The 18,581-nt window shown below is 54.3% G+C and overlaps 2 protein-coding genes across 6 annotated transcripts; one reads left to right on the top strand and one right to left on the bottom strand.

The window, feature by feature from the left end:
* Nucleotides 1-1,377: 1,377 nt before the first annotated feature.
* On the bottom strand, nt 1,378-6,023 carry BET1L (Bet1 golgi vesicular membrane trafficking protein like). 2 transcript variants are annotated; one of them, XM_071559193.1, is made up of 4 exons: nt 5,924-6,023; nt 4,105-4,196; nt 2,983-3,039; nt 1,378-1,630 (listed from the first exon to the last, which is right to left on the bottom strand). In XM_071559193.1, the coding sequence occupies exons 1-4, from the start codon at nt 5,973-5,975 to the stop codon at nt 1,463-1,465; spliced, it is 369 nt and encodes a 122-aa protein (XP_071415294.1). In that variant the 5' UTR covers nt 5,976-6,023; the 3' UTR covers nt 1,378-1,462. The 2 variants fall into 2 exon arrangements, with proteins under 2 accessions (XP_071415294.1, XP_071415296.1); XM_071559195.1 differs by lacking the exon at nt 5,924-6,023 and adding an exon at nt 4,959-5,067.
* Nucleotides 4,994-18,369, top strand: RIC8A (RIC8 guanine nucleotide exchange factor A). 4 transcript variants are annotated; one of them, XM_071559184.1, is made up of 11 exons: nt 4,994-5,164; nt 6,387-6,551; nt 8,809-8,856; nt 11,078-11,692; nt 12,269-12,363; nt 13,146-13,296; nt 13,922-14,017; nt 15,070-15,214; nt 15,606-15,750; nt 16,426-16,545; nt 17,263-18,369. In XM_071559184.1, exons 2-11 carry the CDS (start codon nt 6,468-6,470, stop codon nt 17,381-17,383), a joined length of 1,620 nt encoding a protein of 539 aa, XP_071415285.1. In that variant the 5' UTR covers nt 4,994-5,164; nt 6,387-6,467; the 3' UTR covers nt 17,384-18,369. The 4 variants fall into 4 exon arrangements, with proteins under 4 accessions (XP_071415285.1, XP_071415288.1, XP_071415287.1 ...); XM_071559187.1 differs by lacking the exon at nt 4,994-5,164 and adding an exon at nt 5,224-5,243; XM_071559186.1 differs by lacking the exon at nt 4,994-5,164 and adding an exon at nt 5,279-5,919.
* The last annotated feature ends 212 nt before the right edge of the window (nt 18,370-18,581 follow it).

Below are 18,581 nucleotides of genomic sequence, written 5' to 3' on the forward strand. Positions count from 1 at the left end.
GCTCAGGTACAACCAGGTGATTGGCCTTGGGCCTCGCACAAGGAACAAACGTTTGGACTAGAAGACCTAAACCAGCTTTATTTACAGCAGGAAAGGCAAAGCAAACCCCACGAGGCTGCTCCAGCAGCCTTTCATCGCGAGTCACCTGCTCCTGGAATCACAGGCCATCGATTCTTCCCAAGGGAGAGAGCCCAGAGCTGCCACACTGCACCAGGGAAGGAGGAAGAACCGGAGCAAGGCCCTTCTGTCTCCTTTCTCCCTGCTTTCCCTGCATGATTTTTCCCAAATGTGGGAAAGAACACACCTAATCCAGACAGGGTGAGCAGTTTGGTACAAGAGACAACATTCCCTTCACAAGTGTGGACCCAGGTCAGCCCCAGGACAAAGGAATTCCCGATGGGAAGAGGGAGAAGGCAAAGGGAACAGCCAGTCATCCCTGCTGAGGGCTACATCAAAGCAGGAGGAATGGCTGGGCCCTGGTTGCTACAGGGAGACAGAAGCAAATAAGCAAAAAAAAAACCTCCAAAGAGGTTCCTTTGGTACCTTCTAAACTCATCAAACAAATCATCGAATCCCTCCTGGAATGCCACTGTGGGGAATTCCACCTCACCTCAACCTCTGCTTCACTGGCACAGCATCAACCCACAGTGCTCCAAAAACAGGGGGCCACAACAACCAAAACTGGACCTTCTGCTGCTGGATTTCTTTGCCCTTTAATAACTCAGTTTGCACACAAGTGAGAAGGTTCTGGAAGGTGCCACACGTGTGCAAATCTCCAGAGTTATGGACTGTGGCCCTCCCTTCCCACAGGGTCCAGCCCAGTTTGCCTGCAAGGAAGATAAAGATGACCAAGCCAGGATTTAATGAAGGTCCTGCTCCTCTGCAGCTCTTTCCTGCAGCAGTCAGAGAGTATCCAGGCCCAGATCCATTGCTAACTCCATCCCAAAGCAGCACAGTTTTCCTTTCAGCCCAGGGACACCAAGGATAAGTCCTGCAAGTCCCAGGGAAATGAAGAGTGGCCACATGGAATGTAAGTCACACACTGGTACTCCCAAAATCCCACAAATCAGCATCCCAAGTCCTACAGCTCCCAAGGTTCAGCTGGGTTATTAAATCTCAGAGTATGAACAACTCCCTGGATTCATCAGCCCCATCTCAGCAGTTCCCAGTCTCGCTGAGGGAGGTGACAGGGAAGTGGCTCCTGAAAACAGCCCATGGCACGTGGGCAAGGCAGGAGGTCATGGCCCCAAAATCCTGTTGGACACAGAGATCCCGTTGGAGCCAAACGTGCTTGGTTTTGGAAGAGCTGTCTGGGCCCAGGCGGAGCAACGACGAGGAGGAGCTGGTGGGAGGAGAAATCAGGTGGGAGGAGGAGGAGGCCTGGCTGGAGGCTCCTCCCAGGAAGGCGTGGACAGGTCTGTCGGTGACGTGGGTCCGGCCTGTGCCACCTGCGGAGCCGGGCTCAGCTGCCTGCCCTGGACACCAGGTAGTAGAGGATGAAGAAGATGAGGATGAGGGCCACGGACACGGCGCAGAGCAGCCGGCGGTTGTCCCGGCCGGAGCGCGCCATGGTGGAGAAGCGCTTCACGCTGCCCGTCAGCAGCCCCGTCACGCTCAGGAAATCCGTGTCCTGCAAGGGCAGAGACAACCAAGGTGGAGGCATTGTGGAATCATGGAATATCCCGAGTTGCAGGCATTCCACAAGGATCATCCAGTCCAAGTCCTGGCTCTGCACAGACACCCCAACAATCCCAGCCTGTCCCTGAATGTTCCTGGAGCTCTGGCAGCCTTGGGGCCGTGCCCCCCGCCCTGGGGAGCCGGGAGGAGGCTCAGAGGTGACCTCAGCACTGTCTGGAACTACCTGAAGGAAGTGCTGGCCAGGTGGGGGTTGGTCTCTTCTCCCAGGCACTCAGCAATAGGACAAGGGGGCACGATGGGCTCAAGCTCTGCCAGGGGAAATTGAAGTTGGAGATCAGAAGGAAATTCTTTGCAGAGAGAGTGCTCAGGGATTGGAATGGGCTGCCCAGAGAGGGGGTGGATTCCCCATCCCTGGAGGTTTTTAACCTGAGATTGGCCTTGGCACTGAGTGCCATGATCTGGTAAAGGGACTGGAGTTGGACCAAGGGTTGGACTTGATTATCTCTGAGGTCTTTTCCAACCCAATCCATTCTGTGATTCTGTGATTCAGTGCCTGACCACCCTCTGGGGGAAGAGCCTTTTAATATCCAGCCTAAACCTGCCCTGACACAGCTCCAGCCATTCCCTTGGGCCTTAGGATCAAGACCATCCTACTGTGCCACATTTGAAGGAATCCTTGAGGAATCTTCCACATCCTGGCTAAACACATGTGCAGAGGAGCTGCACAGCAGCCACCTGGCTCCCTCAAGGTCCTTTCCTTCCAGTGCTCCACGATCAGCACTCACTATGCTCCTTTCTGGAGCTTCTGCTCATGTTGCTCCTGAAATGCCTCAACCTCCTTTAAGACCAGAACAGTTTTGTGCCAGTTTAGGGCTTCTCCCTTAAAGGCTTTTGCATCTCATCTTTTATTCCAATTTCCTAATTTGTTGGGAGTTGTGTGACAGAGCAGGGGGACCCAGAGCATCATCTGTGCTCCCTCTGAAGACACCAGTGATCCACCTCTCTGAGGTGCTGCAGCCCAGCATAAGTCCTTAGTTCATCCAGCAGCACCACACACCAGTGGAGAGCTGAGGAACAGCCTGGAGGCAGCTTTAATCCCAGCAAGGAGGAGTCTCCACTGGCATTTCCCAGCTGTGCTGTCCCACATCAGCCTTTCAACCCTGGACAAGGTGATACTGCACCTGCCAGCTATCCAGTGTTTACAGTAGATCCACTGGGAACAGGGTTAGTTACATTCCTTGGCATCAGGAACCACAGGGATCTACCTCTGTGTGCCAACTTGAGCTGCCATCCCACTTTCCCAGCAGCACAGAAAGCCCCCTGTCCCATTCCCCAGGTCCTTACCATGCCATCCAGGTATTGGTTCTGTTCCTCAGCATCCTTGTCGATATCCAGAGCCAGCTGCAGGACAAGGGAGGGAATGGGCATTAATGAGCTCTTAATGTACAGAGAACCCCTAAAATCTGAAGTGCACATTATCAAAACAACCTGTTGCTTTCCTGGCTCCAACAGACACACAGTGGCTTGTCTGGTACAGGAACAAGGAAAATTGTTCTCACTTCCCTGATGGGTTGTTTATCTTTTCCAGCTCTGCAGTGCTGAAAATACAGCCTGACTGTCTAAATCTGCCAGGGAAGTTTAAACTCTGGGACACAAAGGTGGGAATTCAGAGTCTGCCCTTCTACACAGTGAGTCACTGACTTCTTTCATGCTTCATACTAATTTTTTATAATAATATATAATAAGATCATAACTATCACAACAATTTTATAATAATACAATAACTTTGGAATAATTATAATAATTTTATATTAATTACTATAATAATAATAAAATAGAGCTTAAAGCTCTAAATACAAATATTAGTAGGAGCAAAGCAGTTTTAAGATCATATGCATAGAGACACAGGTATTTGCAAAAATTAATCTACCTGCCTTTTTATTGTGAATTTTTCCCCAAGGAGGTGAGCTCAGCAACAGCCCTCTGTGCAGGGGTGTTTCTATGGTTTTTATGTTTATGTTTTTTATGTTTCTCTCTGTGCCTAAAACTCCTGAGTGGCACAACCACACCATTCCCTTTAGATGATGTCATAAACCTCCAAGGGGAAGTGGGAATTTTTAAAGGTGTCCCTGGGATTACACAAGTGCAAATTAAACCACTGGAACACCAGCTAAGAGTTGTTAATGCACAGGAGGGCTCTGCAGACCACCAGCTGAGGATGCTGGGCCACTGGCACAGGTTGCCCAGAGAAGCTGTGGCTGTGCCATCCCTGGAAGTGTCCAAGGCCAGGCTGGAGCAACCTGGGCTAGTGGAAGGTGTCCTTGCCCACAGCAGGGGGTGGGACTGGATGGGCTTTAAGGTCCCTTCCAACCCAAACCATTCCTCAGTTCTGTGACCCCCTGCAGCACCTCCTGGTAAGTGGAGCCCCTCTTTCACCATGACACCCGACGTGCCCTCGGCACTCACGGATTTCAGCCTGGTGACCTTGTTGGCCAGGCTGTCGGCCATCCGCTTGTTCTCCACATCCAGCAGGTCCTCCATGGTGCTTGGACTCTGCCCTGGGGATAAGAACGAGGAGCACACCTTGTACCTGCCCTAACAGCACTGCTGTGTTGATGCCCGAGGGGTCTCTGACCATCACAGGCTCTCCTCACACCCATGGAACCCTCCCAGACTGGGGCAGGATGCCTGACTTGCCCCCTGAATTGCCACCATGGCCCTGCAACACCAAAGGATGAGATTTGGGTGAAACTGGGCTCTTCACCCCTTGGCTGTTTCCCAGCATTGTCCCCCATTGTGGGGCAGCTGGGGGCTCTGGGGGAGGGAGTTATGGGGGTGAGGTGGGGGGAATTAGGGGCTTCAAGGGGGCAGTTAGGGCTTTGGGGGCATTTAGGGGCTCAAGAGTGGGGAAATAAGGGGTTCAAGGGTGCACTTCGAGATTATGGGGGGCAATTAGGGATTATGGGGGCAGTTAGGGTTATGAGGGGCAGTTAGGGGTTCAAGAGTGGAGAAATTAGGGGTTCACGGGTACACTTAGAGGTTATGGGCGGCAATTAGGGGTTATGGGGGCAGTCAGGGGGTTCAGAGGGCAATTAGGGATTGTAGGGGGCCAATTAGGGGCTATGGGGGCATTTAGGGGTTCGGAGGGGCACTTAAGGGTTCGAGAGGTGGGCAATTCGGAGGCTCCAGCGGATAAATGGGGGGACTGCAGGAGGTTCCGTGGGGTGCAGCGGGATCGGGGAGCAGCTGTGCTCCCCTTCTGCCTGCCCCCCCCCTCCAGCCCCCTCTGTCCCCATCCCGGGCCCCATCCCGGCCCTCACCTCTGCCCCGCTCCGCCATGGCCGCCCCGCTCCGTCCCGCCCCGCCGGGCGGAGCCACCACGAAATGTCCGCCAGCCCTTCCTTCTCCTCCTCCTCCTCCTTCCCCCCGGCCCCGGGACCCTCGGGCCGCTCGCCCGGGCCGGGCCCGTGCGGGGCGGAAGGGGAGGAAGGCTCGGCGCCGCCCCCCGAGGGATCCCGGGCCGCAGGTACGGCCAGAGCCCTGCCCGGGCACGGCGGCGAAATGGGGGGTTAGGGGAAGATCGAGGAGTTCGGGACAAAAATAGGGTTTGTGGACAAGAAAAGGGCGTTGGGAACGTGCCCCGGTAGTGGGGGCAGGAGGTGGCAGTGGCAGGAGCCAGCGGAGGTTTGGAAAAGGGGGAGATGTCCAGTATGATCCCCTGGCTCACGCCATCCCCCCAGAAGCGGAGCGGGTCCCTCCATCCCAGCCCCTCGGCGTAGGGATGCTGTGTCTGCCCCGGGCCAGCCCAGACCCCTGTCCCCGCAGTTTTCCACCCCCCACAATCCTAGATTTGCCCTTGGTCCCCACAAAAGCCCCTCTTTGGGTGCATGGGCAGGAGGGTATAACCCGTGTGATCCCCAAACCCCGGGGGCACGGGGTCCCGGTTCCTTGAATTCGGTGTCATCGCAGAACACGGTCCGTGGCAACACGGAGGGTGAGCGTGTGTCAGACCCATCTGTGCACCCGAGTCTGCCGGGTTTCCCCCCATCGGGCGTCACGTCCAGCACCGAGGGTTCGCGTGGCTCCGTGAGCCATTAAACCAGTGCCGTGACTAAAATAATCCCATCTCCCGTGTCCCTGCGCATCTGCTCCCTGGCATTGACGGGAGGGACAGCGTCTCCCGAGGGACGGCGGCTCTGGGTTTGGGCTGTGCCTGCAGGGATCTGCCATAACCCGACCCTGCACGGAACCCTCCTCCTCTGCTTCCCACCACCTGGAAAGGTACCTCCGCCTGCAGCCGGAGGATGCTCTCCTGCCTGGCTGCCTCGCTGCTCCATCTCTTGTCACTCCACGGGAATGTTTCTGGGTTTATTTGTTATCTTCCCCCCCTGTGCGGCAGCAGGAATCAGGGCAGCCGGGGGGGAAGAAGAAGAGGAGGAGGAGGAGGAGGAGGAGGCAGGGAGCTATTTCAGGGAGCTGCTGTTATCTGCTCCGCGTTAATCCCCGGCTGGTGGGGGGAAGGTTTTCCCTGAGTGCTTTCCTGGGAGGGCATGTATTAAACATTGAAAGGCAAAGCGAGGAAGAAGAGGATTAGCGGGAGAGAGGGGAAGCTGGTGCTGGCTTTGCTCGGGTTCTCCATCTGCTCTGCTTTTATGGATGCAGCAGCGTGAGCAATATCACTCGAGGGTATTTTGTGTTGTATTTTTTCCCTCCTTCCTCTCTCCACCCCTTTCTCTCTCCCCTCTCAGATATCTGTGTGCCGAGGTGCTTTTGCATCACCCTGGAAGTCCCCTTGCTCCCAGTTCCACTGTAGCTGAGCTGTTGGGGTGATGGAGCCCAGGGCTGTGGTCACCACCCTGGAAAGCGGGGAGCAGGACACGGTTCTGAAGGTGCTCCAGGTCTACAACCAGGAGGTGAGTGAGCATCAGACCCTCCCTGGCATCAGGGACTCTTAAAAAAATTATCCCGATCCCAAGTAAAATCTGGCAGGGAAATAAGAGTGTAAGGACTGAGTAGGAGGAGTCTTTAAGTTGTGTCAGGTTTGGGGGTGATAAAACTGGCCAGGGAGGAGCTGCAGGTGAAATGGTGTTGGGATTTGCAAGTCAAAGATGATTAGAAGTGACTGCTGGGATCTCGTATTGGCACTGTTCTGCATATCAAAACCTGATTATTTGGAAGCAGAGATGGGAGTGTTTCTAGCCTTAAAGTGGGAAAAGATTATCCATGGGGGTAAATCTCTGCCTGGAGGAGGCTGAGGAGAGACTTCAGGTGTTTACAGCTTCCTCCCAAGGGACATCATCAGTCTCTGCTCTCTGTGACCCGTGACAGGACCTGAGGGAATGGCTGGAGCTGTGTCAGGGGAGGTTTAGGCTGGATATCAGGAAAAGGTTCTTCCCCCAAAGGGTGGTCAGGAACTGAACAGGCTCCCCAGGACAGTGGTCACAGCCCCAAGGCTGCCAAAGCTCAAGGAGCATTTGGACAACACTCTTTCATTCATGGTGGGATTGTTGGGCCTGTGCAGGGCCAGGAGTGGGACAGAGTGATTCTTGTGGTCCCTTCCAACTCAGGAGACTCTGTGATTCTGTGAAATCCTGTTTGAAACAGACTCTGGTTGTCAGGGAAATTTCCTTCGGAGGGTTCCCCCAGGAGGGGCTGGCCCTGCAGATTCGCTGTGACTCACTCTGCACCAGGATGGAGTAGGTGGGAATCCAGCAGGGAAAACCTGAGGAATATTTTGCAGGAGTGTGTGTGAGAGAAAAAGTATGGAACTATTCCTAGCAGTTGGATTTGGAACGGGGAGATCTTGGCCAAGAAGGAGAAGGTCCCTATTAAGGACAGCACTGAGGATTAACAGCACCTGCAGCAGGTGTAACACCAGTCATTGGGGTGCAAACAACATCTGTGTGACCAACTCAAACCTCCAAACCATGAGATTTCCCATGGATCCCCCCAGCTGGGTCCTTCCCGATGTATCAGGCATATGGAGTTTGAGCCAGAGGGTTTTCTGGCCCATCTGGAGGAAATGGAGCAGTCAAAGAGGATTATGAAACTGCAGATAAACCTGGCACTGCCTGGCATCGCTTTGCTGCAAGACTGATGGTTCTTTACTCTTTTCCTGGGGATTTATTTTAATTCATTGTCACATACACAGTTTTTTGGTTGCTACAGCAGGTACAGCCAGGGATGGCCAAAATACCCCCAAATGGGATTATAGCCTGCAGAGAGGATGTGCTGGGGGAAGAACAAGCCTGGCTCTCTGTGGAGCACAGCAGTGCTGGGACTGGTAACGTGATCAAACAGCTTGTGGATTGATCAGCTCGCGTAGCTCAGACACAGCCCGATGGGAATATGCCTGTCCTGCCACCACCCCTGGGGCTGCTGCTCCTGGGGCATCACTGTGCCCATTGCTGCTTCCAGGCTGGACGGACCAACACCATCCGTGGGCTCCTGGTGACTGCACACACATCATCAGTGTTTTATGGATTTTAAGCAGTTTTGTTCTCCAGGCTTGGACCAAACGTTCTCCTGGTGTAAACAAGGATTGCCTCATTCACTGGGAAGTGCCACTTCTCCCCAGGCACCTTTGGTCTCCCATGCTCTGTGGTTCCATGGGAGCAGATGTGGCCAGGAGGGAGACTGTAAGCAAAGAACAATGAAAATTGAGAGAGAAACAGAAATGTTTCCTGTGAATGGAGGGCAAGAGTGTTTGTTAGGAAAGGGACGGGATGGGGCCGTGGAGATCAGGTCCCTTGTGTTTAAATAACATGACCTGGATAACTGAGGATCTATTCCCATTTACCAAGGAGACAGGACTTCTTTTGGTCAGGAAAGGAAGCAGATAAATATCCAGGGAAGATGTGTACAGCATCAGCTTGGTGGTGTCACTGAGCTGAGGAATTACCGGCGCTTATGGGATATTGGGATTGGGATGAATACACACTGTTGTGCTGCTGCAGTACTTAAACTAAATCCATCCATCAGCTGGCCCATGGCATTCTGCCAGCACTGTGGATCCTGAAATGATGCCCATCACGACAGGGGGTGTCGGGAGAAGGTGTGTTTGCTGTTGCAGCGTGTTTTGGACCTGCTGCTTTCCAGCTGAATGGCTCTGCCCTGGTTCCGTGGAGTTTTGACCTATTCCTTATTCTGATCCATTTTGTTTTTCCACAGAAGTCCCAGTGCTTCATCTTCGAGGATGAGGAGCGGGAGGAGAGGAAGGTAGGCACATGCTTCCTGCTTTTCCTCCTTTGGTCAGTGTGTAAATCTGCTGCTCTGTACTGCTGTCCAGCTGGGCTTGGCAGGCAGCTCCCACAGGGAAAGAAATAAGAGTTTTCCATTAACTTGTGTAGGGAATGGTGTGCTCGGAGTGTCAGGCTCTGTCTTTTCCAGTAGTAGTTGGTGTTTCAGGTAAAAGTTGGCATCCCTCTGGCATTAGCAGTGGTCCCAGGATCCATATAGTCCCAGCCATGGGTGTAATGGGTGTGATTCCTTGTTCCTATGGCAGGGATTGTAGCAGGGAGGAGGGGTTCCCAGGGAGGATGAGGGTTTCCACTGGGAGCCAGTGATGGGATTTGCCTGCAGCTGTGTATTAGCAGATCCTTTAAGCTGGTGTTATCTGGCACTCGGAGGGAAGGAACTGCTCGTTCCTGCTCCTGCTGCTCTTTGTGCTGGGCAGGCCTTGTCCCAGCTGCTCTGCTGTAAGGATGACTCTGGGTTTCCAGGATTATTTTCCAGCTGGCCCTGTTTTGTGGTCAGTTTACTGGTGGATGGTGCCAATGCCTGTGTTAGCACAAGTGCAGACCAGGCGACCCGGGGTGGAGAACAGGACCTCCTTTGGCTGAGCCAGTGCCATCTGCTGCCACATGGATTGTTCCCAGGCACAGCCTGAAATGTGGAATTGGGTCTGACAGGCTCCGAGCTCTTTGCTGCTGGACATGGATCCAGGCACAGTGTCCCACTTTGGGGTGTATGCTGTGAAGTATGAGTTAAGTATCACCATCAGTGATCAAGTGCTCGGGTGTTCTGATGGTTCAGTCCCAAGATCTCTTTCTTCAGAGCCAGCCCAAAGCTTTGGTTGCTGTGGCTGGATCTGAAACTCTGTCTCTGCCTCCCTGTGTGGAAGGAGAAGAGGAACAGCTCTTCTCCTCTCACTTCTCATTTTCTCTTCTCATTTTCTCACTTCCCCAGGATGTGACCATGGGGCACTCTGTGAGCCTCACATTAAGAACTGAAGTTCCTTTTTTCTTCATTCCTTCCCTCAGTAGTTTCTTTTTGGCAGGGGAGGTTCAGGTTGGACATCAGGAGCAATTTCCTCATGGAAACGGTTGTCAGGCATTGGAAGGGGCCGCCCAGGGAGGTGGCAGAGTCCCCATCCCTGGAGATGTTCAAGGACAATGGCACTCAGTGCTCTGGTCTGGTTGACAGGGGGTCATGTGTCACAGGTTGTACTCAGTGGTCTTGGAGGTCTTTTCCAACCTAAATGATTATGATTAATGACTGCAACCTTAATGATTCTATGATTATTCTAAAGTGTAACTGATGGGGCTGCATTAAGCCAGTTGCAAATCTCATTTTTGAGTTCTTTCACTCTTGTAACATCACAGAAAGATCCGTGGTTTCAGACGTGTTGTGATAGAGGTCTGGTGAGCTCTCACCTCACCCAGACATATGTGTGGGTTACTGGTGTGGCATGAAGTGTTGCCACACGTGGTTCAGCCTGAGCTGCCCATGGCTGTGAGGCCTTATCTGTGCTTCTCAGTGAGTCACTGTTCCCCATGAGGATGAACTTTGCAACTCCCACAAAGTGTGTTAGTGGGGCTCTGCCAGTCTGTACCCATGGAGGATCTGGGCCAGTAGGTCTCCAGACAGCACTGGGGTTCAGGAGATGCTGCTTATTTGCATCTCCTGAGGTCTCTTCACCTCCTTTCCCGAGGCATCACATGTTCTTCTCACCTCCCTTTTGTCCTGTGGCCCTCCCTTTGTGGTTCTCCGGGGTATCTCTCCACCTCTCCAGTCTGTTCCTGGAGCACCTGGAGCAGGTGCCTCCCTGATCTTACACAGGACCAGAGAGCTGCTGCCAAGTGGGTGGTGGCTCCTGAGGTAAAGGGCTGAGGGAGACTTTTGCTCTTAATGCAGTGGTCAGGCAAACCCTCTCAGCCTGAACCATCCTCACCAGGGCAAAGCTACAACAGTGACCTGTTTGTGCTCTCCCTTTACACCCAATACCCTTTCCCAGACATTTCTTGCTGGTTATTCATGCCCAAACTGGTCCAGGATCCAATACCAGAGCCAGGCACTTCTTGAGTGCTGTCCAGTGCACACCTGAGCAGATCCATCTCCAGGTGACATGCCCATTGTCCAGGGCAGAGCATGACAGGGTCAGAAAAGAAACACTGGGAAGTGTCAGTATCCAAAGCATTGCTTGTTTCCAACTGCACAGAAAATGGCCCAGCTGCTGATCAAGTTCCTGGAAAGGGAGCTGCAGCCATCCTGCCAGGTCACCTGCCTGGAGAGCATCCGCATCCTGTCCCGGGACAAGCACTGCCTCGAGCCTTTCACCACTGAGGAAGGCCTGAAGACCCTCTCCAGGCATGCTGGCATCGATTACTCAGAAGAGCTCATCCGAGAGGTTCCAGACTTGGATGTAATCCTGGAATCCCTCAAATGCCTCTGCAACATCGTGTTCAGCAGCCCCCGGGCACAGGAGCTGACAGCCGAGGCCCAGCTGGTGGTGGGGCTGGCGCGGCGCATCAAGCTCTACAATGAAAGGAGTCTCCCTCACGATGTCAAGTTCTTTGACCTGCGCCTGCTGTTCCTGCTGACGGCCCTGAGGGTGGACATCCGGCAGCAGCTCGCCCAGGAGCTCCGGGGCATCAGCCTGATGACAGACACGCTGGAGCTGACCCTCGGCGTGAAGTGGTTGGACCCCTACGAAGTTGCCACCGAGGAGGGACTTCTGCCACCTTTGCCTCGGCAGGAGACGGAGCGAGCCATGGAGATCCTGAAAGTGCTCTTCAACATCACCTTTGACTCCAGCAAGAGGGAGGTGGATGAGGTAAGCTCATTGGGTCCGTGGCACTCACATGTCCCCAGGCTCTGGATTTGCTCATTTTCTCCTCCCTTGCATTTCCTTATATCCCAGGCTGGTCCTTGTGCAGCCCCAGGTGCAGGTCAGGGTAGTGAGGGACTCGTGTGTCCCCGGGGCACTGCCTTTGTCTAGTGCAGTATTAACCCTTACAACTTGTAGAGCATTCTCATTGAAGAGTTGGAGATTTTTCCTTTGTTCAATGGGAGGGAGTGCAGAGCCCCCCGATAATTCACTTCTGAGCATAGCCAGGTACCTCTTCACCTTCAGGCCAAGGTCCAAGGAAGGTGTGATGTGGAACACCATCCCTCTGGCTAATCCATGGAGTGTTTTGGAGCCTCCTCCAGCCCTCAACTCAGTGTCATATTAGAGGGAGGGTAAGGGTGTTGGGCAGCAGGAAGACCATGTGTTGACGCCAAAAGTAGACTCAGGTGACTGGAACACCCTGCTGTCTGTGATCAGGCTGTGACTTCAGGGGCAGCAGGCTCTGGGATATGTGGGACCCCCTTTGCTGATTGAGGTTTCCATTTTCCATTTTGGGAACAGGAAGATGCTGCTTTGTACCGGCACTTGGGAGCCCTCCTGCGCCACTGTCTCATGATCTCAGCTGACGGCGAGGACCGGACCGAGGAGTTCCACAGGTCTGTGTTGGGAGCCTGGGCCATGAGCTTCACATGGAGCAGGGCTCCCCAAGGCACACCCTGCCTCACCTCAGGCCATCGTGAGGGTCACTGCTGACCAGCAGCTTTTGGGTTTGGTCTGTGGGTCCCTCATACTGCTGGAACTCAGAAACAGCTTTTCCTGTCCTTGGAATGACATGTGGGAATACCAGGGCCTCCCAGCCCCCAAGGCTCTTATTCCATGTCCTGTCTTAGGCTGTCCCTACAGTGACACCCATCTCAGTGGGCAACTGGCCAGAGCAGACATGCTTCTTTAACAAGAGTCCATGAGATGGCCTTAATTAGCCTTAAGCCATGGTGAGCAATTGGCTGTGTCATGTTGCTGGGCATTATTGGTGCAAGGGTGTCATCTTGGAGCAGGTGACACTGTTCTGTCCCCAAGAACATATCGAGGAAAATCAAGCAGTGCTGGCATGGACCATAGTGGTGAGGAGGAGTGACACAACAGAGCACCCCAGAGACAGACCTTTTACCACGCAGATTGGCTCTGTGTCAGGATCCCTGGGTTCTCAGTTGTCACTGAAGTCTCTTTAGAGTCCCAGCACATAGTTCAACTGCCCCAAAAGCAGTTTCAGTCATTCCCTTTCAGTGGTGTGTGGAGCTTGGGATACTCCAAGACAACTTGGATCACAGGGTCCTCACACTCCTGAAAGTGAATGGTGGACCTTCATTTCTGCAGAGCTGAAGGACTTGTGTGAACAAAGCTCCATTACTGTCTGCTCACTTCTCTTTCACACATGTAGCCACACAGTCAACCTGCTGGGCAACCTGCCCCTGAAGTGTCTGGATGTGCTCCTGACCCCCAAAGTGCGGCCGGGCTCGCTCGAGTACATGGGTGTCAACATGGATGCAGTCAGCATCCTCCTGGACTTCCTGGAGCGCCGCCTGGACAGGGTGAGTGCTCAGAGGGTCCTCACTGCTCATTCCCACCGGTTCAGGGCACAGCCTGTGGAAGAACCACAGCCTGGTTCTTCCCATACCCTGGAAGAGCCCAGTGCCAGCACCATGCTTGGCTTGGAGTTAGCCTTCTGTAGAAGAGCCAGTGCTTGGCAGAGCTCTGGTTGGTGGGACTCAACCAACGTCCATGGACTGGGAAGGTGACTGTCATTGCTTTGAGGGCTGCAGGCAGTGAGATCAGTGAGACAGTGGATGATTAGCTGATAATTAGCTGAATGATTGATGTATCAGCCCTGTTTCACTCAGCAGTGAAAGCCTGTGGAAGCTGAATTTGCATTATTCTCAAGCTGGCTGTGGTTTTCAGCCTCAGGAGTTATCCCAAAGGGCCTCGAAATTTTACCACTGCACTTTTCTGCCCTGGATGGCCTTCCCAAGGATTTCTGGCACTGCCTGTGCCATGGCAAGCCATATGGTGTGGGGAGGCAGAGGGCACTGAATGCCTGTGGCAGAGGCTGGGAAGCTTCTTGTCCATCCATCTTCCTGATGGTCTGTGTTTGTGTTTCTCCAGCATGAGCCAGACAAGCTGAGCTCAGCATGACTGACATGCTCCATGTTTCTGCAGGGCCACAAGCTGAAGGAGAGCCTGACCCCTGCGCTGAACCTGCTGACAGAGAGTGCCCGGGTCCACCGCCAGACCAGGAAGTTCCTGAAGGCCAGGGTACGCTGTGCTCAGCCCAAAGCTCAGGGATGCTGAGAGGAGAGGAGACGAGCAAACCCCTGATTATGAGATAGAGGGATCTGGATAGACTTGAGAGATGGGCCGATTCCAATAGGATGAAGTTCAACAAGGCCAAGTGCAGGTCCTGCCCTTTGGCCACCCCAACCCCCTGCAGCGCTCCAGGCTGGGCACAGAGTGGCTGGAGAGCAGCCAGGCAGAGGGATCTGGGGGGACTGAGGGACAGGAAGCTCAACAGGAGCCAACAGTGTGCCCAGGTGGCCAAGAAGGCCAATGGGATCCTGGCCTGGATCCAAACTAGCGTGGCCAGCAGGCCCAGGGCAGTGACCCTTCCCCTGGACTCTGCCTTGGGGAGGCCACACCTTGAGTGTTGTGTTCAGTTCTGGGCCCCTCAGTTCAAGAAAGAGAGTGAGGGGCTGGAGCGGGGCCAGAGAAGAGCAACGAGGCTGGAGAAGGGACTGGAGCACAAGTGCTGTGGGGAGAGGCTGAGGGAGCTGGGGGTGTTTAGCCTGGAGAAGAGGAGGCTCAGAGGTGACCTCAGCACTGTCTGGAACTGCCTGAAGGGCAGTTCTGGCCAGGTGGGGGTTGGTCTCTTCTCCCAGGCACTCAGCAATAGGACAAGGGGGCACGATGGGCTCAAGCTCTGCCAGGGGAAATTGAAGTTGGAGATCAGAAAAAAATTCTTTGCAGAGAGAGTGCTCAGGGATTGGAATGGGCTGCCCAGAGAGGGGGTGGATTCCCCATCCCTGAGCTTGGCCGTGGCACTGAGTGCCATGATCTGGTAAAGGGACTGGAGTTGGACCAAGGGTTGGACTTGATGATCTCGGAGGTCTTTTCCAACCCAATCGATTTTATGATTCTGTGGCCACCCTCCACACACCTCTGGGTTCTCACGTGGCTGGTTGAAGCCTTTGGCCCCCACAGTGTTTTTTCCACATCTGTGGATTTACAGTTTGAGCTGATTTGTGACACATTTTCCCCCATGTGACCGTGGCTGTTTGAGCTGGACTGCTCATCCTCCTGTGGCCCTCCAGGTGCTGCCGCCGCTGCGGGACGTGCGGAACCGGCCGGAGGTGGGGAATTCCCTGCGGAACAAGCTGGTGCGGCTCATGACCCACATCGACACCGATGTCAAGCACTGCGCGGCCGAGTTCCTCTTTGTGCTCTGCAAGGAAAGTGGTGGGTCCTGGGGCCTTGGGGGACTTTGACAGGGAGCCCCTCAGTGTGGGCTCTGGGAGAGCCAGAGCGTGTGGGATGGGGACCCTCTGCAGAGCTTCTGCCTTCCCTGGGGCAGCCACACTGAGCAGGGAAAAAGGGAGGGTTTCATGAGCTCTGTGGGAAGGAGGGGCTGTCTCTCAGGCCCGCACTGGGTGACAAACTGTGCTGGAGGGCACCCCAGCACCCTGCAGACAGCCTGGCCCACGTTTAGCCCCCACCCAGGGTGCTGTCCTGCCATCCCTGGTGCAGTGTGGCCATCTTGCTCCCTGTCAGTGTCTCTGTGGCCCTGCAGGACCGTGGGGCTGGAGACAGGAGGGGAGCACAGGGTGGTCTCTGTCCCTTCTCCCGGCAGTGTCCCGGTTTGTGAAGTACACAGGATATGGGAATGCTGCGGGGCTGCTGGCGGCGCGGGGCCTCATGGCCGGTGGCCGGGAAGAGGGGGAGTACTCTGAGGATGAAGACACAGACACGGAGGAATACAAAGAAGCAAAGGCCAAGTAAAGAAGTCTGCTTCCCCTCTAGAGCAGCCCTCTTCCCAAACCTTATTCCCATTCCTGCACTATCCCTCTCCATCTTCCACCTCCCATCTCCTTGTCTCACTGTTTCACATGCCCATTTGTCCTCTCCCTCTCCAGAGTCCAGTGCTGCTGCACCAGCCTGGTTTTTTGTTTCTCTTTCTCTGTTTCCTCTCTTTATTTTGCCCTTCTCTCTCTTTTTTTTTTGCTCTTTCCCTCTCCTTTTCTCTTCAGTGGATGGCATCTTGAGGGAGGGGGCTGTGTGGGGTCCAGCCTCAGGTCTGTGCCCACCTGTGTACCTGAACTCACCAACTTCCTGTTCAGTGTTCCTGCAGGTTGAATTTGTTGGGATTTTCTCCATTAGCTTTTGCCTCCTGCCTTAAGGAGAGGGAGGAAGTGTAACCTGCCCCTGTGAACCTGGTTTCCAGTTTTGCTCCCACTGGAGAAATGGGAGGGGTTTTTAAGGACTTAGATCGGAAACCCCTGTAGAACTGTGATGGCACCTGGGGCTAAGGACATGTAAGGACATGAGCAGTGGTGACAGCCCATCCTGCCGTGCCATTCCTCTGCTCCATGAGGAACTGGAGGATTCCAAGCAGCCCTTTGTACCTGTGCTGCCCCCTCTCCCATCCCCTGACCTCACTCTTCTTTGCACAGCATCAACCCCGTGACGGGGCGTGTGGAGGAGAAGCTTCCCAACCCCATGGAAGGGATGACAGAAGAGCAGAAGGAGCACGAAGCCATGAAGTTGGTCAACATGTTTGACAAGTTGTCCAGGTACTGGGACATGGCCACACCTGCGTATTGGGGGTACATCTATCACAGACCTTCCTTTGGCTGCATTCCCAAGACCTGAAGGGATTAAGGAGAGAGAGTTGGGGGAATACCTGGAGAAACTCTTTCCTCAGCTTTGGCATTATGGGACATTGTGAAATTCCTTGCTATGTCTGTGCTGTTCCCAAGCACCTGCTGCTCATCAGATTTGTCCAGGGACTCAGCCTCTGTCCTGACAAGGCTACTCAGGAGGAAGCAGCATTTTGGGGAAAGAGCAGCCAGTGCTACCAACCCCTTTCCCTGCTGGAAAGCCTTCTGCAGTTGTCTCTCATCCATCATTAACAGTGCTCCAGAGGAGTCCAGTGAGTTCAGGAAGGGAGAGAAGTAACATGTATGCTTCCATCGTATGTTGGAGGGAGAGGAACATGGACAGCAGTGGGAATTCCTGTGGGAATCCTGAACCACACAGAACAGGACTCTAGAAATGAGCCCAATATGGGGAACCTGAGAATGGGAATGGTATTGTTTGTGGGTTGTGCTTGCAGCCATTGTCTCTCCATGCTGAAGGTTTTAGGGCTGGAACTGTGTCTGTTTCTCAGAAGGGATCCTTAGTGATGCCAGGGGTGTTCCAGCCCATTTCCGCAAGCCCCACGTTCCTGCTGTATTCCCAGTCTGTTCCTGTGCTCTGCTGTAGCTCTGCTTTGTCTTTCCTGGCTACAGGGAGAAGGTGATCCAGCCCATGGGCATCACTCCGAGCGGAAACCTGGCACCCATGGAAAATGCCATCCGCAACATGGCTGATGAGCGCTCGTCCTCCGACTCGGACCTGGGGCTGGACTGACCCAGCTCCCGCCCCAGCCATGGAGAGCTGGGCTCCAGCCCCTCTCCCTCCGGAACTGGTGCTGCACCCAGAGGCTGGCACTGAGCCAGATCTCTCCCTATGGGATCCGTATCCAGCCTGGACCCCTCACAGTCCACCACACGGAACACCTGCCTCCTTCCCAGCTCCATAGCAACCTCTCCTTCCAGAGGTCTCCGTGGCCTGGCTCCACCTTGGTCTCTCCTGTTAGCAGCCTTGAGGATTTCACTCTCCAAATTGCTTCCAGGACTTTCCAGTAGGATTTTTTTATTTAAATGCGTGCTGTTTGGGAAGAAGTGTCGGGGGGAGGCTCTTCCTGCCACTCCTTCAGGGTCCATTAGTCTGTGAAGCCTCCTGCATGCACAGGGCTGTGTGTGGCTGCGTGTGCCCGGCCCCACAGTGGGGGGCTGCTCCCTGGGAATGGTGTGGAAAGGGGCTGTGAATCATGGCAGCTCCTGGGGAGTGGGACCTGCAGGGTGTGGTGCAGATAGTTGTGTCCCTGTGCCATGTGGGGCTCCGAGCATGCCCGTCCATGTCTGTGGGCACCTGGAGTGTGTGGGTGAGCAGCGGGGAAGTCAAGTGAGGCCTTTGAGGAAGCTTCCAGCATCCCATTGGCCACCAAGAGTATGTGGGTGGCTGCTGGGAATTCTCTGATGTCCCTTCCCTGGCACTGGGCACTGTCCCTGTCACCACCCAGTTGGGTTTAGGCAGTTGCCTCTCCCCACCTCCCGCTTTCCAAAGGAAAGGCCAATACCTGTGCTCTGTCCTTCGCTCCTCCTTGCTGTCCCCAGGTCACTGTGTCCTCCAGGGGCTGCTCTTGGGCCTGGTGTAGATTTGTCTTTATTTTTGTTTCTGTTTTCTTTTGAAAGAAAATCTTCCCTGTTTGTCTCATGTACCTGAGTTCCCAAATGTCCCGTCACAAGTAGGAATGCACAAGTGATGCTTGAATAAAGCCAACCTGACATGTAGGCATGTGGCCATGATTCCTTGACTGCAAGGAAATCCCTGGGTCTGCCTCTGAGTAGCCCATGGCAGAGGGTCCCAGTTGTTCCTGCCTGTGTGTGTTAAGAGTTGGGGGTGTTTCTGAACATAGACTTGGAGGGTAAGAGCTGGAGAGGTGCTTCCCTTGGTCTTCCCTCTGAGCTGGACACTCCTAAGGTACCTCCAGTGCTGTGTCCAG

The sequence above is a fragment of the Pithys albifrons genome, chromosome 6 (genome assembly GCF_047495875.1).
Source record: "Pithys albifrons albifrons isolate INPA30051 chromosome 6, PitAlb_v1, whole genome shotgun sequence".
In the NCBI taxonomy this organism is placed as follows: Eukaryota; Metazoa; Chordata; class Aves; order Passeriformes; family Thamnophilidae; genus Pithys; species Pithys albifrons.